This window comes from Cantharellus anzutake (genome assembly GCF_015039405.1).
Source record: "Cantharellus anzutake strain C23 chromosome Unknown EI90scaffold_48, whole genome shotgun sequence".
NCBI classification, from domain to species: domain Eukaryota; kingdom Fungi; phylum Basidiomycota; class Agaricomycetes; order Cantharellales; family Hydnaceae; genus Cantharellus; species Cantharellus anzutake.
In genome coordinates, this window is record NW_024066998.1 from 283,655 (window position 1) to 309,087 (window position 25,433).

Sequence of the window (25,433 nt, forward strand, 5' to 3'; positions counted from 1 at the left end):
TCGTGCTTCAAAATGGCCTCCCAGACAGGCGCTTCCCATTTGCTTCGTGCCATCATGAATAGTGTGTGCATGCTTCCCAGAGTATCTTGGACATCTCAGGCTGTACGAGGAAGCGAGAGGTTTACTGGTAAGCATTTGAAATGTCAGTGATCAATGGCGTTGTTCTTGATGCCGTTTAAGCCAACCTGCAGTTTCGGAGCGCTCGGATGTTGGAACCGGTCCCTCATGCTCAATCGATATTGGATATGTAATCTAGTTAAAGGCGATGAGTTCAGTTTTCGGGCCTCTCAAACCCAAGTGAAGGCGCCCTCATGGAGCGGAGTAGCCCGCACGACTTCGTCCTTGGCCAAATGGGTTTGGAATGCTACGGCCGCGGCACTAATCCAAGAATTTTGGGCCCTGAGGGAACTTCTTGACTTCAGCAGACAAGTTAGCCACTCTGGGCGGCTGAAGGCAATCGGGGGGTTCTCGTGTATTCTTGACGGGTGCCTCTGCGGGACCGCCTGCTCCAGTTCGTCCGTTCAACTCATTCCCTCGTGGAGTTTCTGATCCTGCTGCCACATCATCGACTCTTCGCCATCTGCAGGCTTGTACACAGAACTCAATCCCCCGGCTAATGACGCTCAACAGGTGGCGCGAGAGACATAAAAGTGCAATTTCATCCACAGCTTCTCCGAGGCGATTCTAACAAATGTCACATTACAGCGCCTCACCCTATGAATGGTATGTTGGTGTTGGAGTGGCGTGCAAACGATAATGTAGTCGGCTACCTACAAGATCGTCCAGATACCAATAGAATGGCCTTGGTTCCTCATCATGTTACGTTTATGTGTTGACCATACAAGCTAATGAGGGCATGTCAAGTGGACGGGATAACAAATGGATTGTTTTGTCACAATCCCGCGATCGTTCATAGTGACTTTAAACCAATTCGTTCGTTGAACCGAGCATATTGACTTGATCAACGTATTCCGTTAAATAATAGCTCAATGTTATCACAGATGGTAGATGATCTAGGGCTTGCGCTTTTATGCCATTTTGGCCTTTCTAGCATTGCCAGCGAGCTCTCGAGGGGCATGACTTCGTCGACAGTGAACTTCACACAACGTCTATGTCTTTGCGTGCTGTGTTCAGGTAAGAATGAATGATTTGAACCACTCACAAATGCGGATACTTTTTGGAAAACTTCCTTGTTCAGAGCTGACAACGGATTATCGGATCTTCCACGCGGTGGGAAGTGGAATCCCTCCTTGGGGTGGGATGAGACAGTCTTGCTGGGGCACTTACTGTCCTTGTGCTGTGCGATTCCACCGGATTGGAGAGCCTCTATGCAGTCTGTCGTCTTCAACATGGACGTTGTTAACCGTAGCAAGCCCGATAACAACCACAGCAGGGGCTACTCCTTCGGAACCTGCTATTTCTATCCAAGATGTTAGGGCCGTTCCTCATGAGGGAGGGCGAGCTGACGAGTTGTTGTCAGCCAGCGCCCTGGAAGCTCAGAGACCAGAAGGCATGTCAGCCTGTATCCAACCACTGGCGAACACCCAAAGTTTTCCGCAATCCGAGCTATCCGAATGCACGGATATCTCGACGAATATACCACGACATCGAAAGTTCTCAGTGTCACCAAAGTTTGTCAAAGACACCGCAAAGGTTGGGGTGAGCTCCTTTTGTGACTTTCTTTTGGGGAAGCCGTATAATCGTCTTCACTGGCGTTCTTCTGAGGTTGACACATGGCTAGTGTACAGTGGTGAACAACCTGTTACGAATCATAGACAAGAATCCGAGCAAGAATTGGCTAGATGCCAGTGATCCGTATTTAGATGCCGTAGTCGAAAGCATCCTTGGTCCACTTATCCATAGGACAGAACCAATTAACATCGTCGTTTCAGTGCGTTCGATTCATGGCAAGGACCCACAGTTCCAGCGCAAACACGTTGACAACATCGATATAAATATTGCCCATGATAGCACGAGATATTTGGTTCAGAGCGAACGGAAGTGGGCGCGAGAGTCGGACGAGAGCACAGACTACGACAGAATCCGCAGGCAATATCAGGAAAAACTGCATCCTTGAACACAGAAGCAACATTATTACTAATAACATGGGCTACACTTAGTCATTTCGACACAGGGCTTCCACATCAGGCGGTATGCTCAAATGGCGCTGGTTGGCCAGGTTGGCGAACTGCATCACTAGTCCAGCTTCCGCATGCCTGCAACGTGTTAGGGTGATATATTTAGCAGAGGCGAGGCTGGGACTTACCACGATATGTGACAATGAAAGGCCCAGACCTATATGACAACAAACAAGAGTGAATAACAAATGTCTTGCATTATAATCGAGTTGACTAACTCCAGGGTTATCCGCCGTGAATCTGAGCGCCATCCAAGAATACTTAGGTATAATCACTGTATCGCGTCTCATTGGAGATATATGGCTGAGTGCTTGACCAATATATCTCCCTGCTCCCCACTGCGTGTCATTGGAGTAAGAAGCTTGCCCTCGAAGGAAGAATCTGCAGCATTCCAAAACATACCCCGACGATGAAAAATGTATGCCCGTGTAAATGGAAAGGATGGTCCCCATCATCGAGGGAGTTGACGATGAGGTCTATTGTCTCCACACCTCGTGTTGACACAAGAAGCTGATCCGGGTGGTGGTATGACAGTGAATTTGCTACGCGGGAAATTTCAAGTAATGTTGAGGTGGATGTCAAAGGCTCCCACGAAGTACTTTTGGGGCAATCTCTCAATACCACAACAAAGTCAAAAGTGTAAAACTTGAGAGGCTCACTTATTGAAGAAGGAGCGATAATCTCCATTCACATCGTACTGCATGGAGACAGTTACACTGACCACCCTGGAGTTACAGAAAACAGTCTGAGCACTGCCCGACGATGATGAACGCCCACTGACTTAGTTGCTTTGGGAGCATCTAGTCTCCCAGCGGGTACAAAGTCTTTGTCGTCCGATAGCGACCTAGGGGACAACGGTGCGGGGGTCTCCGGAGGTTTAGTGCCAGCTGCCACACCATCATATCTAATCAAGTAAGCTCTGCCACTGCTCTGCATCAGAATTTGAATTACTCATACTCACCTCAATATCCCGAGAGTAGTGAGATTAAGATTTGGATTGTTATATCGTAGTGAATTCGTCTGAGGCGCCATTGGTCTTATAGTCACGTCTGAGAGGCGTACTTCATACTCACCTCCATCACTGCTCTGATCCAGTACGCAGAGGCTTTCCTGTCAAGGCTTACAACAGCGCTGTATCGCTGAGGTGACGGCATCAATATGCATTAGTACGGTAGAGTCAAAGGCCAACAATCTACAGATATGCACCTGGGCAATGCCCACAACAAGCCGCTCTGTGATCCTGGGCTCCACATCGACGCCATCGGCCTCGACAATACTCATGGAATGCTTGTCAATCGAGAATGCCATACTTGTCAGGCTCCCTGAGGAACAAGACACACCGCCATGCACTCCACAAATCAATGATTTGAGGCACCACCACAAGAGCAAGGATACGTACCAACGTTGATAACTCGAAAGCGGTACGATTTCCCCCCTTCTAATGGTAAAATGGGGTAATTAATGTCCGCATTTGAAGCACAATCGTTTATCTCGTTGATGACAGGCTGTTCCAGCTGACCGGGAGGTGATCGACTCGCGTCCCCGTCAACCGAAGACAAAAATCCTCCGCTTCGCCGCTCAGGGAGGGTCAAATCGGTGGCAGGAATGTAGGCGCATCTTGCCTGCGAAATACCGTTGATTACGCCACCGTCCGGAGATGGTTCGTCTCCAGGTTGGCCATCAATCCCAGTACCATACCGGAGAAACCGTTTCAAAAGGATTTCGGAACTGTGAAATGGGAAAAAATTGAGGTGCGTAACAGAGTTCAATCTCTATAAGTGAATAGTGAGAATTCGTGAAGTTGCGACGTACTAAGTCGAGTAATAATCCCCAATCATAACGACTACATCTTGGTCATAATGAACAGCACGGCGGAAAATTTCATGGGGCGAGTGCAAAATAAGTGCGCCGTACAAACCGTCTGTGCTCTGGTGCGGTGTCGTGGAATTAAGACAAGCGAGAGAATATAAAAACTTTGCCTTGCCTGCGTAGAGTAATGGGCATGCCACCAATATGTACCAACATTTTGAACGATGAAACTATAGGTGAATGTCCCCCCATTCGCAGGGATACCGCATTGCTGCATATGGTTCTCAACAGTAACCAGTGGGTGAAGGTATAGCACTTACGGTGATCGCATAGGTCCCATCAAAGTAGTTCGTCCCTAAAAATCCCACATTAGCGGCCATTGTGTCGCCTGAAGGCTCCGACCGGTGTACCATTCTGATACAGTCCATGCCAATGAATGGCCGTGACATTTCTCAGCAGATTCTTCACTTTAACCTGAACACATGCTCGTTACAGAGACATGAGGGATATGGATATATGGCTGCGCACGATGATACGATCACCAAGATTGGCTCGAATGGTGGGTCCCGGAGATTGACCGTTAACGACCAAAACAGGTTTCGGCATAGCTCCAGGTGAAGCCAGGACTTCCGATATTGCTGACAGAGACACGAGTCAATGGTTCATATCATCCCTTTCTTGAAATATTCATCCGTACTCCAATGGTAGACACGAATTGTGGGAGGTGCAGTATAGTTCCAAGCAGCATCAAGCAAGAACCGCCCGTCATCTCTTGACAGGTCTGGTTTCTTAGACGGGCCATTGTGGCCATGTTGATCATTACCTGACATCTCGTCACCATCCCTCGTATCTGTGGTCGTCCAGTCATGTCGTAACCCAAACCCAGTCCCAAAATGAATGTGCAAAACCAAAGCAAAGAACACGACAATAAAAATTAAGACAGAGCAAGTTTTTCGGATACTCCTGCGACCAGTCCCGGTATCAGAAAAGCCCTCTTCCCATGGCATGATCAATGATCAAGTTTGTAGTCTGCCCCAAGGGGTAGGCAGGTTAAGGGGGTCCAGTCGACTTGCATTCGAGTGTTGGATTGAATTTGATCCGGCCAAAGCCGACCAGCCCTTAGCCAGATCTCCAGAAGCGAGGGCTCGCAAGCATCTGACAATTGCCCGCTGGAAGGAAAAAGCCAACAGGAGAGCCAGTCACTGACCCGAATAAATGCACTTTAATTAGCACTCCATGCCTGATCACGAATTCAATTTAATTTATTGAGATCTAAGTAGAACTGACATGACATTGATTTTTCCGTCTTCAACCTGCATCGAAATGGTACAAAATGATGGCAAGGACAGCCGCATCAAGATCAGACGGGGGGGGGAGTTTACTTCCAATTGGTCTCGGAGCTATTCGCCGCGGAAGCCTTCTGACTGGACACATCCTCCTCGATCGAAGCGGACTGCAATGATAAGCCATCGTCAGTCATAGGCGCTGGATTTGAGCGTTTTTTAGAGGGGGAAAGACTTGGTCGGACTGCAGGGTCCGTTCCGTTGAAGGGCACACGAGGTGCGTGAGCAGGAACATTGAGTTCGTAGTGGTCTCGATGGGTCTCGGATTTGGTGGTGATGTTAATCGTTCCGGGGTTACCAACCTAAACGCATACATGAGCAGGAAGTAGCAAGTGAAACTGGAGGAAGATATGAACATTCACTCTTCGTTGGAACTCAACCTCAACAGGGTAACTAGATGATGTAGACCATTGGCGCCGCGCGTTCACTAAATTGATTTCGTTTCGCCGTTAGTCCTCCTGATGCATCTCGTACCGCACGTACAAGATGACATAAGACAGTTACAGTAAAGGAGACCGAGCGGGATATTGAGGATCAGATGTAGATTATTTGCCTAGGAAGAATCGGGGCGTCAAGCGACTTCTTAGTTGTTTGACAGGGGCAAATGATCTACTGACAAATCCCAACTGATTGTTGCCGAATTAGAGTGGCCATGATGGTGAGTGAGCAGCATTTCCGTAAGATTTTACACTTACATAAATCCCCAAATCCACACTCGCCCAAACTGCAGTAATGGCACCGGTTTGAAGTGTCACTAGGGAGGGTGGTTGAATTCCCCACAAATGATATCTCCGCGGAATCGAAAGAAGACTCACATCGAGAAACTCTGTCAATGATGTCGTCCGTGTACGCGAAGCCGGTTCTGTGAGTATGCTTGATCGCGATATCTATGGGGTAGGTAGGAAGGTCCACTAATCGATGTGAAATCACACCCACCAGATACCAGAAAAGGGAACCAGAAATCAGGAAGTCCGTCACAGGAGCAAGAACAAGCCATACAATAACAATGGCTAGAGTGGAGTGTCAGCGCTGACGTACTCACATCGCCCGAAGTCCGGTCTTTACATTGAAATCGCTGGAAATGAACGAACTCCTTCACCATTCCACAAGCAATACTTGTCCCCAAACCGCACACTGATACACGGTAAGTAAATTCAGCAGTGTTAGGAGTTCGTAGGAGAATGACCCACAGAATTGCACAAAGGCAGCAACGAAAATAAAACCAGCAACAATGTTCTGCCCCGTCAACCGCTTCACTCTCCTTTGAACACAATTTCGTCAAATTGCATGCCAAAAGACGTGACGCACACAGCGAGAAACGCACCATCCAAAGAAGGTTTGAACAGTGGTTGATAAAAGCACGGTCATCACTGGGTCTGATGGGGGGGGGGGGGTTGAATTGTGATAGTACGTTGTCGCTATGGTGGAGATACTGCAGTACCTGTATCGAAGACTATGTGCAACGGCAGGAGAAACGTTAGATTCCACACTTGATACCCGAACGAACAGCTCACCCCAAGTCGAAGTCTGAATAGCGATTGTGTTTCCTATCGCGAAAATGACATTTGGACTTCGCTCTCTAGCGAAAACCAGTACACAACATACCAAACTGCCGAATCCCTTAAATATGGGGACGCTTAGCTGTTCTACGAAAGCTTGCGACTAGAGGCATACGAACCATAGTTATATGTAAAGATAACGTCCATCACGGAATTCGTAACCCCACAAACGAATAGAAATGCAACCATGCCCTTAATCCAATGAGCATCTCTGACAGTACATGAGTGCCCGCAGCGGAGAAAACCAGGTCGAACTAACTCTTTCGAATTTCGAAAATATGTTTCTGCGACAATCCTCTGAGCCAAAACCACAGGGAGATAGTGGAAGCTTACTCACGCATCTGCATCAACATCGCACCGAGCTAAGAAATGATTACCGCTCAGAACGTCAGACATCCAAGATGAAGAACCAATCTGGAATCACAAGCCAAACGTTCAACCATGTTCCAATCAACATGGGCCCAACGAGCGTGTTGATTTCATGTGCTGAGATCCCAACAGGGGGCATAATCAAGAAAGCCCAAATGTAAAAGAGCGAGTATGAAAGTGAACGCAAGGAGGGGATGACACCGAGGACGAACAAAATTTTGATCACTTATAAGAAGGGGAAGCCAGTGACACCCGATAAGAACATTTTGGTCATTCATCATTTTTCCAGCATAAACACTGACGGCTATTCAACCGTCCAACTGGTGGTAACGTGCCCACTGTACTGTGTCCCATCAGTTTACCGCCATCCTGCGTGAACAGGCGGTTCATCAGCCAGCCATTCATGTAGAGATAAGCAGGCTCAGGGTAAACAAGAAGAATGCGTGGAGAACGACAATCACTATTGGAACCTATGCAGGAGAATAAGGAACAACTGTTCGGACTAGGCAAACGGAACCCTGAAACTCGAGGGAGGTGAGAAAACGTGATTGGATAGTGACCAGGGAATGCGTACAGTGGAATCCTTGTTGCCGTCTTTACCAAATCCAAAGTATTCAAAATAGACAGGATAAACGGCGACTCCAAAACGAGCCGGAACAAATATTCCTGGGGTGAGTGACTTGTATAGCCACATGTCAGGTTGCTCATCCGTGCAAGTCTCCAGTCGGGGTTATTAGGAAATCGTGGAGGCACGGGACCATAGTCATCATAGCGTTGTAGCGCTGGCACAGCGGCAGCGATTGCGGGCGCACTGTGAGGTCGACGTGGTTGGACTCCCCGCTTCAGCCGTCGTGACGCACGTCTCGTCTCTTGGGGAATGGGCCCTTGTCATGAGGAAGAGGAAGAGTCCTGATTCCGCTGCCACAACTGCCACAAGTCCGGAGGCGGAGGCGGAGGCGGCTGTCTTATTTTGCACCATATTTTGTCATCACATGTGGGTCCTTAGTTCATCTAATGTTATATGAGGGAATCTATTGACGGAAATGAAATGACAAATCATGGGAGCCCGAGAATCCATGTTACAGAAAAAGAACACGAATTAGGGTGCGTGATCAATCTCAAAGGCCTTATATATTTAGATCATCCAAGACCTAACATGCCAAATCATTACGGGTACACGGTCGTGGAGTGGATTCATGAAGGAATGAATCATTTCATAATGATACCCTGCCGGTAAATGAAGGGGAGCCGTGACCGTAGGGAGCCTTATCGAATCACAGGTTCGAATCCCAGGTATCTAGGCAACTTGGCCGTAAATATCAAGTTGCTGCGAGAAGGCTGTCTGTTGTGAGATCTAGTCAGGTGATGGCCCGGAGTTGGCGGCGTGGAGTTTACAGCCGGAGCACGAGGCAAGCCACCGTAGCAACTCGCGTTATGGGGTGAGGATACTCTGTCCAATAAGGAGCGTCCCCGGGACTCGCTCCATTCACCGCGCTTCATCCAATCACCATACGCAAAGAGAGGATTCGCATACGAGTAAGGAGGGTGTACTCTGCTCCAGGCGTTGTTCGGGACACTCATAGAAAGAAGCGGAATACGTCCAGTTGACCGAACAAAGTACCGTCGATCATTTTGGATATTGGCCTACCCATGAAGGAGTGAATTAGGAGGAAATGGACAAATAGTTCCTTGGTGGATCCAGCGTAGATGAATCGTGGTCAAACAGGCCGTTTTGACGAACGAGACTTCGTAAACCCCTCATACCGACGCGATAAGCCCTCGGCGGGCCGATCGAAACAACCAAACGTATCGATACGTTGACCCGCTAGATAGACGCGAACGCAGTCATAAGCGCATAAGTGATCGAGTAATCTTTCAGGCAGGAAATAGCAAGGCGTGCAAGCCACATACGGAGCTGCAGCTAGGATCTAATCGACGAACCCTACTCTTCATGTGATCCTTTATGGCCAAGACTGGCGAGAGTAAGAGCTTGCTACTCATATATATATATATATCTGTCTAGATGATCTTATGGAAGAATGCTTGCTTTCGTTCCTTGATCATAGGACGAAAGACCGAGCGTAACAGCAACAAGTTGAGGCCAACAGTGGTTGGTCCTCCTTTGGCTCGGGGCTCTGGTAGTCAGGGATTTCGCCAGCCAAATATTGAAAACTCGCGATATTGGACGTTCCCATGTCCCTAAAATGGCATGACATGAAGTTGTGGATAAGGTGACGACACATTGACTCGATCGAGCATAGCAACGTTATTCCAAGATGGACGTGTGCGATACAACCAAGGTGGGAAGTTGGAATCGCTCGAAACGGGGACGCACATGTGTGGATGTTTCCTAAAGAGAGGCTGGTCACCTGCCTAGATGTTTCCCATAGTACTTGCGCTCGTTCGTCGCTAGACCAATATTCTGGGCCAGAACGAGAAGCTGTGTCCACACGTGCATCGCTTCTGTAGCCAAATGCCGCGCGCCAACTACGCGAGCTCAGGGATTTAGTAGACGCTGGGATCCTGCCTAGCTCAGGAACCCATTGAAGGGTTGCTTCTCATTTATAGGGCAATTACCCACCTCTACCCTCCCCATCGTCGAGTGCCCAATGTTAGCCACGCTCATCCTACTGCTTGCGGCCCTCCCCAGTGTCGTCATTGCATCCTTGGCCATCCCTTGGGTACCGCCAGCGCCATGCCCGACTTGCTCATCTCCCAACTACGTCGGAAAAAACAGTACGTCTTGTTCAACATCATCCCTGTGTCTGCGGAGCATTGTTCTTCACTGATCAACCTGCGGCTGGACTAGATGGAACTTTGAAAAACGGGCGTTTCGTTAAAGGAAGAGCCTTTGAACGCGTCATCCAGATCTGGCTTGAGAACAGTGTGTCCCTGAATTGTTCTCTTGGCACTCTCAAGGCTTAGCATTACTCCTGGAATAGCTGACTATAACACCGCGGTCACTAGTCCTTTCTTCCAAACCCTTGTTAAGGAGGGTATCCTACTTTCTTCATACTTCGCGGTCACGCAGTACGTCCCGTTTCGTGCTTCTTCGTTATGTGACTGATTAACCATCCTCCGACTAGTCCGTCGGAGCCTAATTACATAGCGTCCATCTCTGGTGATTTCTATGGTTTGGCCGATGACAACGTATGTTGTTGCACACTCGTACATATGCCTTTGTTGACAACCGGCGCCACACTAGATCTATCATGTTCCGTCCAACATCTCGACTATCGTTGATCTCCTTGAGAAAAAGAAGGTTTCATGGGCCACCTACCAAGAGAACATGCCCACGGACGCTTACCTTCTCAACTATGCGTCCCATAACTATAAGTATGTGACTTCCTATCCCCCATCCCTGCGTCCCATTCACACCATCTGTCCTTTTTAATCCAGCACTGGCTCTGGCACATATGGCTACTATGTCCGCAAACACAATGGTCCTGTTATCCATGATGCCATCTCGAACACAACCTCGCGTGCGCACCGCATTCGTAATTTCAACGACTTTGCAGCGGATATAAATGCTAGCGCATTACCCCAATGGGTGTTTGTTACACCCAACATGGTGAATGATGGCCATGATACGACGATTGATTATATTAGTCAATGGTTGAAGTACTGGCTTGTTCCGCTATTGAAAAACAAAAAATTTAACGGTGGGCATGGGACGGATGGGACCCTTGTTGTCCTTACATTTGATGAAAATGAGTAAGTGTGTGATTTTTGAACCTCTTCATGGGAGTATTCTCATGATCCATGTCCTTTTGTGGCAGAGTTACACCGATCCGAATAAAGTCTTCACCCTTCTGCTGGGCTCAGCCATTCCGGCGCATCTGAAGGGCACAGTGTTAGTGATGGATTGAGTATTTTGTGTTTGTTCATCCCCATCTTATGTTCACATCCAGCGACCATACTTTCTACACACATTATTCCCTCCTCTCGACTGTTGAGGCAAACTGGCGTCTTGGTAACGTATGTCTATGCACAGTGGTGCTCACAAGTCGGTCTGACACCATGATAACTCTAGCTCGGACGCGGGGATACAAATCTCCCGTTGGCTAATGTCTTTGAGTACGTATCCCTTCTCCCCCAAGAGATCCATTTGTTAATAACCACGCCTCATCCCCTTTTCCCATGAAAATAGCTTTGTCGCCAAGCGAGCGAATGTCAAAAACGTACCTCCCCCCAATCCGCTCCCTCTCACAAACCTAACAGGGGTCTACCCCGGTCCGCTCAACCCGAGCGCATGGATCCCATTTGTTGCACCCGTTAAATCACACCGGTTTGGGCAAACTTATATTCGACCTGGGATGAATTTGAGTGTGACGAAGCACACGATTGGGCCACCGATCAACATTACATATGCGGTGAGTCCTTGTTTCCTTTGAATTTGAATACATGGAGGTATTGATCGTTCGAACTGGACGTTATTTAGGAGAATCCGTACGCTGGAACCGGGAACATCATTCCCTTGCACTAAACGGACATTTTTGTTGCTTATTTATTCTAGCGAAGGCGTAAGAAGAACGCGGTAACGCAAGGCACCCAGTCTGAAGACCTGGACGCTCTTCCAGCACTGGGGCTGCAGGTGCTGACATCAATACGGACTTTGAATTGTAGTATATTGCAACTACCTGTTACGTTGACGGTTGCACGAGTCGAACTTTGCTGCTCAGCAGCGAGAAGCTGGGAGGGTTCCTCAGACCGATCCCAAGAAACAATGTTGTATTTATTGCATTTTTGACTGTGGATGAGAGCCTGGGATATGAAACCTCATCAAAGAGGCTTCATATCATAACGTTACGTCCGATACTTAAGTTCAAACTGAGCCCTCACCCAAATGTGTTACATGCAAGGAATAACTCTGGTGCCTTGAGTCGGAGCGTTTCGGTCTCGTTGAAAGGTTTGCGATAGCCAGCACTGACTTAGATATCAACCTAGACCGACTCAAGGGTCCCCGCATGAACAGCAATAGCAGCACATGGAATATTGTAACCTTCCAGTTCAAGACACAATCTTCCTCAATATTTCATTTCTCGCTGTTAAAGCACCTTTTTTTGATCAGGATGTCCTGAAATTTCGGTATAAGAAATACACGAGTCAAGAAGACTCCAAGTTTTCGCTGGGGTCTGAGAAATAGCCTAACTGGTCTCGCATTGTATCGGCAAATTGGGACAACTCCGGGTCCGTCCAGCGCAAAGATCGGTTGAAGAGGGGGTATGTGGCAGACGTGTGTCCTCGGGCATTGATGCACCATCGATTGGGTTCCTCAAGTGAGTTGGACATATAACCTCCCCATAGATGTTGACGGGCACTCGGGTGTTGCACAGGGCTACGGGTAAGTTGCCTTCAATCCGAGGTCCAGCAAGCTGCGAATAAACAACGGAAGTAGATGCGTCAACATGCACGCTCGACTTCCAGCCGATGCAACTAAATCATTCTCTTTGGAATGGTTCGTCAAGAGATCCACAGTAGGTAACAATGGAACCATCAATACAGGGCTGTTGGAACGTGCACTGAAATGCGGCACCGCGGCACCGCGCCTTGCAGAGGGACTTGAAGGATAAGTCATCTATATGTTTGTTCATTTCGCTGAAGAACGCGTGGCTCAGCGTATGGGGGAGAAACCCGAGATCCTCGCCAAGGAAGGTGGTCAAGGACTTGTAAACAGGTATGTAGGAACTTGGTTGCTGTTGAACTGCCCTGCCCGGTCCCGCGCAAGGGTCAATAGAATGCGACTGATCAACTCGCCTTGATATCCTCGCTCGAGGACGGTTCTGTTGACTGTCAAATTGTCAACAACAACCCCGATAGCCTTCTAATGTACCTCCCACGATGCCATCAACTCCTTCATGGCGGGAATAGCTGGACTACCCAAACTCCTGCACTTTGCAATGATCTCTCCGGTGTATCCATCAGACACGAGCCTCGTGCCGTTGAACCCCTTCCTCATTGCATTATTGAGCCCCACAAAGCCCGCCTGTGTCTCTGAAGGAAATTTCTATCCGTGTCCAGAAGGTATATATAAGTAGCGTCCTGTCTGCATGCTCGGCGCACCTCCATGATGATTATGGATCTTCCCGAGGCTTCCCGGCTGGTGTTTATTCTTCACTTCTCGATTGTGCGGGACTCCAGCCCATTTGTATGCTTACACGAAGCCAGTTGCCTCCGTATGCTCCGGCCCACCCAAGCTGCTCCGTCATGAAATGTTCCCTTCCGCCAAGTGTAAGTCGTTCACCACGGACCTGCGCCTGGTGGTGGCACACCATGCATGGTCCTTAGGAAGCTGACAGTGGATCGTTCAGGAGGGGTTGAATATCAGAAAAATGGCCTGCTCGCTTGACGCAGATACATGTGGGATCAACTTGAAAACTTTCTCCTCCCTTTGTTCCTTCGAATCCACCTTTGAAACTTTGTTGTTTCCGATAACATGTTAACGACTTGTCAGGGAGCTACTTAACATGTTTCCATACTATCCCTCGTATTATTGTTAGTCCTATATATATGTGCTCTGATGACTTGGATCGCCTCACGTAACGTCACCACCTCAGGCATTGCGTTGAAGTTAGCTCGCGACTTCACTAGTGGGCAGTGCGGGGATTCAGCCAGGCTTTCCTGTAAGTGCCAAGGGGATATCTCTGGAGACGGGTCAAGGAGTGAGTTCCGTTACATTATGTGGAAGTATAAGTTAACCAGTGGGCCTGTCACAACAAGTGCCTTTCAGTCCATAGTCCTTCGCGGTGGGGTTTGATTCAGCGATAGGTTCAAGTTTAGCGCTACACAAACAAGAGGACCCCGAATCGGGGATATTCAGAAATGGAGCGAGGGGTTCCGTTATGTATGGAGTGGCCAGAAAGAACCCTTTTTTGGGCAAACTGAATTAGTTTCCCTCAACAATATTATTCAAGTCATCGACCCGAGGCGAGACAGCCCCACCGCACAGCGTTCCTCGTTGCCAAAGTCGTCTCCTGTCAGTTCCCATGGAACCTAGTCACCAAGCAATCTCAACGCACTCGAGGGACTCGAAGGATGAGATCAGCTTGGAGAGCCCCGAATATTTCCACATCAATGATTTGCCTGTGGAACTCTTGCGGGAAATATTCCTTACCTTGAAAGCCGGTTGGAATGGGCACTATTCTTCTGATGGCTGCACCGTGGCTCATGCGATAACAAAGATTTGTCACTTCTGGCGCTTCGTAGCACTGAACGAACCTCGACTATGGGCAACACTCATCATTAGATCCGAAGGTGGGAGTGGAAAAGGGAGGTAGCAGTGGTTTTCAGAGTGCTTGAAGAGATCCAAGGATGTGCACCTGGAGCTAATGGTGAATTTCGCAGGTCCTTCCGAGTCAATACATTCGAGAATTCACTTCGGATTTTGTGGTGGAGCATTTATCGGTGTCGTTGAACGGAAGTAATATCAGTACTCCCATCTTAAATGAGTACTCGTTGCATTTCCCTTCGAGTCGCTGACTCTGGTGGCTCTCTCCGGTCCCATTACCCAGCGAACTGAAAATTGCTGAGATAGTTTTGAGTGTGATGTCTCTCCAACACCTAGCTTACTGGCCAAGCCTTAGACCTACCAAAAGCGCCTAGTTTGCTACCTCGAGTTTATCACGCCAGATGCACCAGATCGAGCATTTATTTCCCTCGGGGTATTGTTATCGGGACGGCGGCAAAGGCAACACTTAATCTTTCAAGAGTCTGGAATTCAGCGTTATGATTCCCTCGGCCGGCCCAGTTTTAGGCACCCGGGCCCAAACATAATTCCCTCATTCATTCCTCCCAGCTCGAAGCTCTTATCCTCCGTGGTTGCAGGCCGATTTCCTCCCACATCGTGGCCCCGCGTCTTAAACACCTATCTTCTGCGCGCGGTTCACTGCTTGAAGTTTTGGACTTCTTTTCGCTCGATGACACAACAACGTCACAACATCGCGGAAGAAGGTCATTTTGCGGACCCTCATCTCTTTAGAAATTGAGGATGCCCCACGGATCTGTGCATGACCCAGCCATTACCCCATATGCTGGAATGCCTAGCACTTCATGTCATGGCAAAGGAGAGCATCAAGTTGCTGGAATTGCTATCCACTGCGAGTCCGCCAGATTCAGATCTCGCACATCTTTCCGTAGCCTCAGCATACATTGTCCCCATCTTCAGTCACGAGTGCTCTCGATCTCCGTAGAGCGAACTTCACAGATCAAACGCATCTGCTTAAACTGCTTGCTTGCCATCCGACCACGTCTCTCAAAGGCTGAAATCGTAATTGACGTGAGAGGGCACGGCGCCCGCCTGCTATATTATTTCCCCCTTTTACTAAGGATCTTCTGGAGGCGTTTCCAACTAGAAGTGTGGTTGTTCAGGATTACGGTATAAGATTTTTCGCGTTCAGGCAGCCAATCTTTTTAGAACCCATGAATAACCCCGATCCTAAGTGTTGAGCCATCGTTTCCATGCGTGCGCGATCGGAGGCCCACTTTCCTGTCGTGCAACCTCATACCACCAAATGATCGTAATAATTGGACGCTTCTTGGAACTGTATATATATATATACTAGACATAGTGATGCCCAGCAAAATCAGATGCGGTCCGGGTAGAGAAGGATGTTGCATTATGGAAGGAATGTAGAAATTAAGGACCAACTCTTCCAGGAGTCGAAAATCCATGCAAAGGAGTAGCAAAGGAGATAGAAATTGGTGACAAACTCAAAGACAACTATCGTGCAACTGGAGCCTCAGCTGAATGCATGCAGGCTCCAGGATACACTGGATCCCTTCAGTAGCCGCATGGAAAGTATTCTGACAAAGTTAAAGAGTTATCAGACGCCGGAGGACACGGGAAACGGAGATCGGGGAAGATGGCACATTGATAACAGCTGATCAGTGCAAATCCACAGTAGTAATTTAAAACAATCAGCTGTTTACATTCCCAGTGACCACATATCCGCGTCAATCCCAATGATTGTGAGATTGGAGAGCAGTTGAGTGTGTGGAATATCGTACCAGGTCACGTGGGGGTGAGGGATCGACGTAACCGACCCTTATATATAAGGGGGGTCTTTGTCCTCATCACCCATCCTGAAGTCCAGAACTGACCCGAGGTGCGACAGCCCCATCGCACAGCGTTCCTCATCTACTGTTAGTTCCCATGGAACCCAATCACCAAGCAATCCCAACACACTCGGAGGACTCGAAGGATGAGATCAGCTTGGAGAGCCGCAAATATTTCCATATCAATGATTTGCCTGTAGAACTCTTGCGGGAAATATTCGTTACCTTGAAAGCTGATTGGAATAGGTACTATTCTTCTGATGGCTGCACCGTGGCTCATGTGATAACAATGATTTGCCGCTTCTGGCGCTTCGTGGCACTGAGCGAACCTCGACTATGGGCAACATTCGTTATTAGATCCAAAGGTGGGAGTGAAGAAGGAGGTTGAAGTGGTTTTCAGAGTGCTTGAAGAGATCCAAGGATGTGCACCTGGAACTAATGGTGAACTTCGTGGGTGACAAGAGATATCCTAGTCGGCAATTTCGCAGACGTGTCAAGGAGATCGCAACACCCCATCTTCATCGTTGCACCTCCTTGTACATCATCGATTACGACTTTCGCCTTCCAAACGACTGGATCCCACTTCCCAACGAACTGAAATCGTTGAGAGATGTAGCGATAGTTTTGGATATTTCGCCCCTCCGGTTCCCACATCCTCCTCACCAAACCATGGATTTGGGCTTACCAAAGCGCTTTCGCTATCTTAAACTTTATACCCCGAGTCAATGCATTCCAGCATTCACTTCGGATTCCGTGATGGAGCATTTATCGGTGTCGTTGGGTGAAGATCAGATCAATACAGCCGCCAGCCTCCTACGCGATGTTGAACCTTTGAAGACTCTGGATTTCGAGCTTGCGACTTCCCCGAACCTGGATATTTCAGGCATCTTCCCTCGTTCATTTCCCCAGCTTGAGAATCTCATCCTCCGTGGTGGGAGGGTTTCCTCTCCCATCGTGGCCCCGCGTCTCAAACACCTATATTGCCAAACACCAAAAAGTTTAGGCCTCTTTCCACTCGATGACACAATAAAGGATTTCTGAAGGGCCTCATCTCCTTAGAGGTTAGAGCATCTAACCTGCCGCCCGATTGCCTCGTTCACTGTCACGCGCTGGAATGCCTAGGAGTTTACGTCACAGCGGACGAAAGTATCAGGATGCTGGAATCCCTACTTTCAACTGCGAGACCGCCAGGTCTAGATCTCTCGGCATACCACTGTCCCAATCTCCAGAGAATAATGTTCTCGATCCATCTAAGACCTGATCCTCAAGCAGTTGAATGTATTTCTAATCGAATCCTTGAACTCCTTGCTCTCCGACCGCGTCTCTCAAAGGTTGAAATCAGGATCCGCATAGGAACGCAGGACGCGTTGGATCTATCTCCCCTTACTAGGGATCTTCCGGAAGCCTTCCCAGCCAGAGTGGTTGTTTGGGGTCCTGATTCAACATTTGGCCGCTTCGACCCGCCAACCTTTTTAATAATAATTCTTCTGTTTTAGCGTCGAGCGCGTCGTTTCATGAAATTTCAGCTCTCGATCTCCGTAAAGCGTCATTCTCAGATCAAACGCATCTCTAACTGCTTGCCATCTGACCGCATCTCTGAAATCACAATTAACGTACACGAGTGCCCGCCTGCTAGATCTATCTCCCGGCCTCACAAAGGATCTTCTGGAGGTGTTTCCAACTAGAAGTTGTGGTTGTTCGGGATCACGGTATAAGGTTTTTCGCGTTCGATCAGGTAGCCAATCTTTTTTTAGAACCCATGAATAACCCCCCCCCGATCCAACTTCGGTGTTGGGCCGTCGTTTCCATGCGTGCGCGATATCGATGTTACTCCGAGGCCCACTTTCCCTGTTATGCAACTTCATAACACCGAATGATTGTAAAAATTAAACGTTTCTTGGGATTGTCACTGGACAATATGTACATAGTATATTCATGTTTGGAAAAAAAAATCCAACCAAGGCGTTCCTTTGAATCATTATCATTTTCTCTCTCCCCCCTAATTCTAGTTCCCAATTAAAAACCGACTGTCACCATGTTCATTCCAAGAAACCGGTATACGTCGATCGCCACGCTTCCTTCCCTCCTGTCTCGATGACGTCTTGTCATGATCAACGAACATTCGCATCAGTCCATATATCCAACAGACGGTACTTCCGTCAACAATTTACTCACTCCAGGACAAGGTATTATCCTATTAAAATCCCAGCCATCAACGACTTTCGCATCTCGGCTCATGGCTCTATACGTAGTAGCCGTAGCCACGGGTGTAAATAGAACGAAAGAAGGCGCTTGTTGGGCTAAACTCTGTTAATTTCCTTTTTCTTGGTTTCTTACTTTCCATCCTTGATCGAAGCAAGCCAAAGAAACGCTCATTGAAATCTTGTTCCGGGGCTCATGAGGCTGTGTCTGTATGCTGCATGGATAAGCGAGACAATCTTTGATCTGCTGCTATGTGCTCACCTCTCGAGCATCAGAGCCTTCCGTGACCGATCTGTCAACAGGAGAGATGCTGCAGGGAAACGGTGGCAAAGCTCTGACAAATGGGACAATCAGAGAAAGAGAGGACGAAGTTGGTGCTGATCAAGCTGTTTCAGATGCACAGGCTTTTCTTAAACGCAGGTAGGGATATTCAACCCCTTCCGACACTCCTCCTGGCCAGCTGTCAGCATAGAAACAGTGCCCATTTTCGATGGCACCAACATCGTATTCATGACTGACTGGGATGATGACGATATTGAGCTTGCACTGAATACAAGGATTTGACTTGTAGTGCTTTGCGGATGAACAGGCTCAATGAATGGCATAAGATTACTTTTTTTTCTTTTTCTTTCCTTTTCTGTTGCCAATTCGCATCATGTCATAATTATCCGATCAACTTGTATTGTTAAATGGTGCCTCTTTGTGTGCCCCCGACGGCGGTAAGGGTCTTCAGTCATCGGAGCCGATTGTTAGGAACCTGTATGATGGGTAGGTGCTTGGAAGGTGCTACAAGTACAGGTAACGTCTGATCATACACAAGACCTCCAAGTCCTCGACTCTGGAGAACTATCAGGGCTGTTCCGCGACCACAACAGGTATACGAGAACAGAAACGATGTTGGAGTACCGTTAGCGGGCGAGTTCCACGGTTCCGAGTGGTACTATGACACCTATGCAGGTATCCAGCGCAGCCGTTTGCTTATGTCGCAGGGAAACCGGTTGACCGGGCGTGAGAGGTCAAGCAGACCAGAAGGCAACTATTTGGGACATGGAAGGACGGGCCACACTTGCTGAGCAGCAGGACGCCAGTAGTTGCTCAAGGGGCCTATCAGACCAGCCCCAGGGAGTGTCGTTGCGTTCGATTGCCTTCACAATCTCAATCTCCCGTTTGAGCCAGTAGTATGGAGGGTGATCAAAGAGAATCTTCGTGATCCCACGCTGAGTTCAAATCGACGCAATCTTCTGGCGAACACCCCCACTCACTTGTATAGATGTACACCCAAAAGCGTAAACGTCACTATTTGTGGTGGGATGCGGATCCTTAGAGGCGTCTAACAATTCTGGTGCTAGGAATCGGAGCGTTCCCCCCCGGACAGAAGTTGTTAGCCCTGTCGGAAGTTCGTCAAGGATACAGGACAATCCGAAATCGCATAACTGTGCACGTCCCATGTCGTTAATTAGGATGTTGAGCTAGGCAATTCTGATCAGGGGCGTTTGCTTGGGCACTTTCTCAGCCTGGGACGTACTGGTTTAAGATCTGCATGAATGATAATAGGATTGCGACTGTGGAGGTATAACAGCCCCTGAGCTACGTCGGATACCTGCATTCATGCACACAGATCAACGGAAGCACGAAGCCGATTCTACATAAATTCTCACCAGCATTCCACGATCAGCAGCAGGGTTCTGCTGCAGGTACTTAACAACAGTGCCGTTCGCGCACCATTCCGACACCAGAGCAGCAGTAACTCCATAAACTTCGTGTTCTATCGCATAACCAATGAACCTAACGATATTGGGGTGTTTGAGACCTTTCCAGACCCTCATTTCTCTTCTTAGGTGCTGGAAAACACCGACACGGGTAACGTATCGCGGCTTGAAGAAATAAATAGACTTCACCTTTACAACCTTCCTGGTGTGTTCGATTACTGGCGCGAAATCACTAATAGGCGGACGGAGCATTTTATAACACACCTATGAGAAATCATGGATCGAGTCAGTCAGGAACGATCACAATGACGTACAGGAATTGGATCGACTCCAACGCGAGGTTTCCAATAGCTGCGGAACACTTCTGAGTACCCCCCTCTAGCAACTAGGTTGTGATCCCTTCTTGCAAATTGACCGCTGAGATTTTGGACATGGTGTTCCAGCCTGAGTTCCTCAATAAGAACAGACGCGGAGTCTGCGTGGGACGCAGACGATTTATGCTCGGGCATGGGTGGTGGTTGCGCTGGCGAGTCTATATGACTATGATTGCCTGGGCTGCCATTCGGCGCAGATGGCAAACTTTCGGCAGGGCTCCTTCTCTGCATTGCTACAAGTGCGTTCGTGCTGAAGCGAGCTACGGCCATGATTGTGGTGATCGTAATCCGCCATATACGCTGGGGATCGAAGTTCTCCCGAATAGCAATGGGAGTAGCACGCTCGGCTGAAGTCGAGGAAGACTCGTAATCCCCTTGGCGACTCATGGAATCTCCTGCTAACATAAGTGCGTTATTGAACTTTGTCTTCGTCTTTGTTAATTTACCACCGGTTGTGTCGATGTGGTTGCTTGAGCTGCCAGTTGATGGAGCTAGTGAACTTTCAACGAGGTCCCTTCTCTGTGCTGCCACAACTGCGTTCGCGCTGAAGCGACCAACAGCCATGATTTTGGTTATTGCATTCCGCCATGAACGCTGAGCATCGAAGTTCTCCCGGATACCAACCGGAGTACCATGCTCAATTGGTCCCATTTCAAGATCGTGATCTCCTCGGTGTTTCATGGAACTCACTGTCGCCATGGGAGTGTTGTTGGACTTCGATCTCGTCTTTGCTTTCATTAAGCTACCCGCAAAGTCGCCATCGGTAATAGCGACGTTATTAGGGCTACTTGAGCTATCATTTGGTGTCGAACTTCCAGTAGGGTGTCTCTGCCCTGAGACAAGTGCGTTAGCCCGGAAGGGACCTGTGGCCGTGACCCCAGCCGTCGCATTCCGCCACGAATGCCTGGATTCAAATCCTTCCCGATCACCTATACGACTCTCGTGCTCGAACGGCCGCATGTAGGGGTTGTGCTCTCTCCAGCGCCTAACAGTATCTTCTACCGTGATGATAAGAGGATCCGTTGGACTCCGCTTTCGTTTTCGCTCTCGCTCTCGCTAAACGCAAACTCACCAATGGTAGCACCGACGTGACTGCGGCCGCTTGAACCGCCATTTGATATAGGTTGCAGACTGCCGATATGGTTTCTTCTCTGTGCTGCGACCAATGCGTTCGCGTTGAAGCGACCTACGGCTATGATTTTGGTGATCGCATTCCGCCATGAACGCTGGGGATCGAAGATCCCCAAGGCATTCGTAGGAGTACCATTCTCGGGTGAAGCCATGGGGGCCTGCAATGTATTGTGCAAGCGGCAAATCCCCGACCATTTGTCATGTCAAGTTTATTGCAGCGCTAGCGCCAGGGGTATCTACTCCCTCTGGAGACTTCTGGGCGTGTGTGGGTCACTCCACTAGAAAGCCTGTTGCACTGAGGTAGTGAAGATTCGGCATAAGGGATGGTCTATGCCGCCCAGACCCACCGTAAGAAAGACCCAAGATCTGCTGTTGAGGAATATTGCATTAAATCAGCGGTCGTCCGATACTGGAACCAAGATACATGGGTTGAAGTGCATCACAACGTTCGGTATTGATCACGGCTTCAAACGGATGTCTTCCGGATCTGTGCACGCATTTATTCTTTCGTGAATATCTCATCATCTCATCATGCTATGGACCAAGCACCAATGGGCTTGATCGGCTGTATGATCCGTGATCAAACCACCCTTTTAGAACGACTCACTGCCTGTTGTTGCCAAATTTGTATACGATTGTTCAAGCACGGTTTGGTGGCAGCTCATATAGTCCGAGTGGCGCACGAAAGCCAGTCTAGAATAATATTCGGCAAGTCCCAGATGTGTCTACCCCACGCAGGGAATACAGAGCTCAGGCGAGTGTAGGGATAACGTTATTGAGAAACCCCTGATTTTTTCATAAGATCCATTCCACGACAACCTCATGGTACCGCGTTCAAGGTTCAAAGGGAAGAAACATGGGTACCCAAGATGATCGGCGGTATGCTCCACGCTAGGAGGAACTCTGTGGGTCGGACGGGCAGCGACCATGCAGCTGCTCGAACACCCGAGCCATCCGGTCCTGCGTTCGAGGAATGACAGGGAGGACCCAGATTCCTTCGGAAGCGAATGTTGGGTTCGGGAAGATAGCCTGAGCCGGGGAGACAAGTGAGGCACCAGAAGAGACAGAACCTGACTCTTGAGAGGATCCGCGTGTAGCTAACTAGATATTGCATGTTGAACTCCATTTAACGGTCGATGATCGGTAGAGACTTCATTTGAACAGTAGGGATCCGGTCCGACCGCCTCCATTTGGAATGAGGAACGATCACAAGGGAAATATAGGAATCATTATTGCCTTGGACGGCAAGCGACTTCAGAAGTCGCGACTTTTTGGAGCCTGGCATTATTCCCACGGGTGATATGTCACATGGTCAGCTTGTTAGTTCGTCGTCTACGATGTTGATTCTTGTGTTGGAAGTGGCAGCCTGATGCTGCGGGTGGCCAAGGACTGGCGGACCACGAGGTGCCCTATTTCCGACGTGGCGTCCTCGAGCCACACAAAGCTTTTTGCTACCGCGTAACCTTTCGTTGTTCATTGGGCGTTCTCTTTGCCTTATGTAGCGCCAGTGGCGTGATACCGCTTATGAGGTGTATACTTACTGGAGAGTAAGATATCTAACAAATATCGATATCTGCCCAGGCACCCGCCGATAGCATACCTCCGCTTTAGTAGAGGTTGCATGGGATCCTGCTTATAACATCTCATCCTTACGTTCCCGCTCGTCTTCAACGCCTCGCTGCAACTCAAAACCATCATTAATATGACCCCCTGGATCCTTCTTCATGGGTGCTGTGACTGCCTTGTTCAAGATTCGTTCCAGAATTCTTCATCACAAAACGTGGAACGAAACTCTGCCATACCTGTTATTGCTTCAAACCTGAGATAATTCCTTCACAGGATGGCATGAGTGCCTTACAGCATCTATGTCACTTGCATCTACATGCGTTTCGTAGCCATTTTGAGGTTTATGACAAAACGGATGGCATCTGGACTATTGCGCGCAATCGCACGCGCAGATATTTCCCACGGCTTTGTGGCATCTAGCCTCCTCCACATTTTGTCGTGTATGCATCGGTCATCGGGATGTGTCCTTTCCCTCCAAAAATGTGTGCTTATCAGTGGTTTCTCTTTCTCCCCTTGTAGGAACGATCTCCATGCCTTTGTTGGTGGGATCCAGGTTTTGTAGATGCCAAGCATGTAGCCCCGTCCGGATGAATAGAGGCATTAATCACGCTGGCGCATCTTTCTCTGATTGGATACCAAGTGAATTGAGTAATCGCCTTGTGTGGAGTGGCACGACCGGCCGTTTTTGGGGGGCTCGGATCTCAGCGGGGTGACGATTGGTTGGAGATAATTGTTTATAGATAGTTACACGCAGTTCCGAGTTGTGATCAAGCGACCAATATTACGGCGAGGTAGTCTCGTGGGTAGGGTCTGGGCATCTCTTTAGTTGCCGTTCACGATCCGAGTTACTGGACCAGATCAGACGGGCGCGTGTTCCTTAACGTGCCACTGGTGCTGGTGTTATGGATTGGTTTAATTGTCTTGATGGGGTGACCTGACTGCTTTTGCTTACGTTAATCGCTTCTCGTTGCATCCATGAAAAAGAGCGTGTTATCTAACGCATGTCCTCATATCATGTCAAGATGGCTTGCTTTTCTTCGCGACAGTGTCACTCGAGAAGTACCCATATATATTCATTTGCAGCTCGCCTCCACTAGTGACGAAACCGGCATTCATCCACTGTTATGAACCTAGGTTCTTCCCTCCGTTCTCGGGTGGTACTCCAAACCATTTGATTCTGAGGCTCCCATCTTAGTAAATGTCTTGCTTGCCTATTGGAATACTAGTTCCCATCGTCATATTGATGCGCGTGGCCCAGTCGTTGAACTACTCGCCCCGGGTGTACGGCCAGGAATAATGCAATGTCGTCTGGGTACAAGTTAATTAATACGGATCGTGTCACTGCATGGGGACTATGTTATCTCCCTGGCGGATCATTCTTACCTGAGAACTCTGAGTAATCTGACTGCTGTTGTGTAATTAGCAGCAGTAAATGAGCGGAGGAAATCTTGTTAGGACTTTGCATATTAAGCTGGCCTGGGTCATTGTTTTGTCCCTGTGACGGGCAGCAATCATTAATTTTTGATTCGCTTGCTCGATATATACGCGACGAAAAACATACTCAATAGTTGTCCTCTGTGTTTCTCATGGGAAATGACTAATGTCTAGTGGACAGTTCATTTGTGGTGGCTCTGTTTTTCGTGTCCACGCCATCTTTTCCCCCCCTCGTCCTTTCTCCTCAGTGTTCGTGCCCTAGATACGCAAAAAATTATTGTGCAAAACGAACAACAATGGATTTCGAACTGCTAGTGCGGCACTATTGCTCGGTATCCAAGATCGAGGTCACTAGTACTGTAAAACGCTCGAAGGCTCATGAGTGGGGCACTTGCCTCCACCAATTCATATGCTCCCTTACATAACCAATACTAATGCCCCGGAAGGGCAACTATGACGGAATTTATGTCAAGTAACCTGTCAACTGGGTTGTCGACACTTGCGCCACTGTATTTTTCTTTCCAATCCCTCACTCTCCTTTCAAGACTCTATTTTCGAGCAATTGGGTTTTCACTTCCCACGATCACTTGCCCTTCGGGGTCCCTCTCCTTAGCTCCACTTTCCTATTCCGCCCAAAGCTCGATCTTGAGGTCGAGATCGAGTCGATGACTGAATGGATATCAACACCATGGTATTAATGGATAAAAAAAAATGAATTCTGATGAGAAGACGAGGGGGAACCGTT

The 25,433-nt window shown here is 48.6% G+C and overlaps 8 protein-coding genes across 8 annotated transcripts; 3 read left to right on the top strand and 5 right to left on the bottom strand.

The window, feature by feature from the left end:
• Positions 1-1,904: 1,904 nt before the first annotated feature.
• Positions 1,905-5,144, bottom strand: EI90DRAFT_3156766 (Cupredoxin). Its single transcript, XM_039066073.1, has 16 exons — positions 4,645-5,144; positions 4,476-4,585; positions 4,358-4,421; positions 4,268-4,302; positions 4,123-4,218; positions 3,951-4,066; positions 3,538-3,866; positions 3,345-3,460; positions 3,212-3,277; positions 3,100-3,158; positions 2,920-3,042; positions 2,798-2,863; positions 2,541-2,736; positions 2,357-2,476; positions 2,267-2,295; positions 1,905-2,216 (listed from the first exon to the last, which is right to left on the bottom strand). The coding sequence occupies exons 1-16, from the start codon at positions 4,952-4,954 to the stop codon at positions 2,117-2,119; spliced, it is 1,935 nt and encodes a 644-aa protein (XP_038912704.1). The 5' UTR covers positions 4,955-5,144; the 3' UTR covers positions 1,905-2,116.
• Positions 5,053-7,507, bottom strand: EI90DRAFT_1995185 (uncharacterized protein). The gene is made up of 17 exons (XM_039052417.1): positions 7,274-7,507; positions 7,187-7,211; positions 7,109-7,133; positions 6,969-7,060; positions 6,896-6,910; positions 6,805-6,837; positions 6,732-6,743; positions 6,615-6,666; positions 6,481-6,551; positions 6,356-6,424; positions 6,227-6,300; positions 6,106-6,163; positions 5,986-6,044; positions 5,908-5,916; positions 5,774-5,843; positions 5,647-5,717; positions 5,053-5,592 (listed from the first exon to the last, which is right to left on the bottom strand). Exons 1-17 carry the CDS (start codon positions 7,355-7,357, stop codon positions 5,326-5,328), a joined length of 1,086 nt encoding a protein of 361 aa, XP_038912705.1. The 5' UTR covers positions 7,358-7,507; the 3' UTR covers positions 5,053-5,325.
• A 1,953-nt stretch (positions 7,508-9,460) lies between these two features.
• Positions 9,461-12,033, top strand: EI90DRAFT_3071441 (phosphoesterase family-domain-containing protein). The gene is made up of 11 exons (XM_039061306.1): positions 9,461-9,954; positions 10,028-10,102; positions 10,161-10,248; positions 10,305-10,368; positions 10,424-10,554; positions 10,618-10,932; positions 11,000-11,071; positions 11,130-11,196; positions 11,252-11,295; positions 11,369-11,591; positions 11,660-12,033. The coding sequence occupies exons 1-11, from the start codon at positions 9,828-9,830 to the stop codon at positions 11,702-11,704; spliced, it is 1,251 nt and encodes a 416-aa protein (XP_038912706.1). The 5' UTR covers positions 9,461-9,827; the 3' UTR covers positions 11,705-12,033.
• A 537-nt stretch (positions 12,034-12,570) lies between these two features.
• Positions 12,571-13,693, bottom strand: EI90DRAFT_1994756 (uncharacterized protein). Its single transcript, XM_039052416.1, has 3 exons — positions 13,282-13,693; positions 13,052-13,225; positions 12,571-13,001 (listed from the first exon to the last, which is right to left on the bottom strand). Exons 1-3 carry the CDS (start codon positions 13,285-13,287, stop codon positions 12,660-12,662), a joined length of 522 nt encoding a protein of 173 aa, XP_038912707.1. The 5' UTR covers positions 13,288-13,693; the 3' UTR covers positions 12,571-12,659.
• A 2,512-nt stretch (positions 13,694-16,205) lies between these two features.
• Positions 16,206-17,509, top strand: EI90DRAFT_3071453 (uncharacterized protein; the record flags this gene model as incomplete). The annotated part of the gene is made up of 3 exons (XM_039061307.1): positions 16,206-16,621; positions 16,663-17,269; positions 17,305-17,509. Coding segments are annotated over exons 1-3 (1,064 nt in total), but the record flags the coding sequence as incomplete, so codon positions are not given.
• A 708-nt stretch (positions 17,510-18,217) lies between these two features.
• EI90DRAFT_3071456 (uncharacterized protein) lies at positions 18,218-18,945 on the bottom strand. The gene is made up of 4 exons (XM_039061308.1): positions 18,736-18,945; positions 18,610-18,681; positions 18,448-18,514; positions 18,218-18,373 (listed from the first exon to the last, which is right to left on the bottom strand). The coding sequence occupies exons 3-4, from the start codon at positions 18,508-18,510 to the stop codon at positions 18,278-18,280; spliced, it is 159 nt and encodes a 52-aa protein (XP_038912709.1). The 5' UTR covers positions 18,511-18,514; positions 18,610-18,681; positions 18,736-18,945; the 3' UTR covers positions 18,218-18,277.
• EI90DRAFT_3071457 (uncharacterized protein) lies at positions 18,454-18,994 on the top strand (the record flags this gene model as incomplete). Its single annotated transcript, XM_039061309.1, has 2 exons — positions 18,454-18,681; positions 18,736-18,994. The coding sequence occupies exon 2, from the start codon at positions 18,816-18,818 to the stop codon at positions 18,990-18,992; it is 177 nt and encodes a 58-aa protein (XP_038912710.1). The 5' UTR covers positions 18,454-18,681; positions 18,736-18,815.
• Positions 18,995-19,313: 319 nt separating this feature from the next.
• EI90DRAFT_3071461 (kinase-like domain-containing protein) lies at positions 19,314-20,530 on the bottom strand. The gene is made up of 5 exons (XM_039061310.1): positions 20,498-20,530; positions 20,133-20,447; positions 20,000-20,074; positions 19,737-19,943; positions 19,314-19,676 (listed from the first exon to the last, which is right to left on the bottom strand). Exons 2-5 carry the CDS (start codon positions 20,433-20,435, stop codon positions 19,491-19,493), a joined length of 771 nt encoding a protein of 256 aa, XP_038912711.1. The 5' UTR covers positions 20,436-20,447; positions 20,498-20,530; the 3' UTR covers positions 19,314-19,490.
• Positions 20,531-25,433: the final 4,903 nt, after the last annotated feature.

Coding starts and splice junctions, on each gene's coding strand:
- EI90DRAFT_3156766 (XM_039066073.1), bottom strand. CDS start 4,954: ATGCCATGGGAAGAGGGCTTTTCTGATACCGGGACTGGTCGCAGGAGT. Junction 4,219..4,267: donor ATGGGACCTATGCGATCACC/GTAAGTGCTATA, acceptor AACCATATGCAG/CAATGCGGTATCCCTGCGAA. Junction 3,867..3,950: donor GGGGATTATTACTCGACTTA/GTACGTCGCAAC, acceptor CCCATTTCACAG/TTCCGAAATCCTTTTGAAAC.
- EI90DRAFT_3071456 (XM_039061308.1), bottom strand. CDS start 18,510: ATGAGCCGAGATGCGAAAGTCGTTGATGGCTGGGATTTTAATAGGATA. Junction 18,374..18,447: donor GGATAATACCTTGTCCTGGA/GTGAGTAAATTG, acceptor GATCATGACAAG/ACGTCATCGAGACAGGAGGG.
- EI90DRAFT_1995185 (XM_039052417.1), bottom strand. CDS start 7,357: ATGCCCCCTGTTGGGATCTCAGCACATGAAATCAACACGCTCGTTGGG. Junction 6,301..6,355: donor TCATTTCCAGCGATTTCAAT/GTAAAGACCGGA, acceptor ACTCCACTCTAG/CCATTGTTATTGTATGGCTT. Junction 6,045..6,105: donor CATTGACAGAGTTTCTCGAT/GTGAGTCTTCTT, acceptor CACCCTCCCTAG/TGACACTTCAAACCGGTGCC.
- EI90DRAFT_3071441 (XM_039061306.1), top strand. CDS start 9,828: ATGTTAGCCACGCTCATCCTACTGCTTGCGGCCCTCCCCAGTGTCGTC. Junction 9,955..10,027: donor CAACTACGTCGGAAAAAACA/GTACGTCTTGTT, acceptor CGGCTGGACTAG/ATGGAACTTTGAAAAACGGG. Junction 11,296..11,368: donor CCGTTGGCTAATGTCTTTGA/GTACGTATCCCT, acceptor CCATGAAAATAG/CTTTGTCGCCAAGCGAGCGA.
- EI90DRAFT_1994756 (XM_039052416.1), bottom strand. Junction 13,002..13,051: donor AGTTGATGGCATCGTGGGAG/GTACATTAGAAG, acceptor GACAGTCAACAG/AACCGTCCTCGAGCGAGGAT.
- EI90DRAFT_3071461 (XM_039061310.1), bottom strand. CDS start 20,435: ATGCTCCGTCCGCCTATTAGTGATTTCGCGCCAGTAATCGAACACACC. Junction 20,075..20,132: donor CTGCTGATCGTGGAATGCTG/GTGAGAATTTAT, acceptor GCATGAATGCAG/GTATCCGACGTAGCTCAGGG. Junction 19,677..19,736: donor TTGGGTGTACATCTATACAA/GTGAGTGGGGGT, acceptor GGGATCACGAAG/ATTCTCTTTGATCACCCTCC.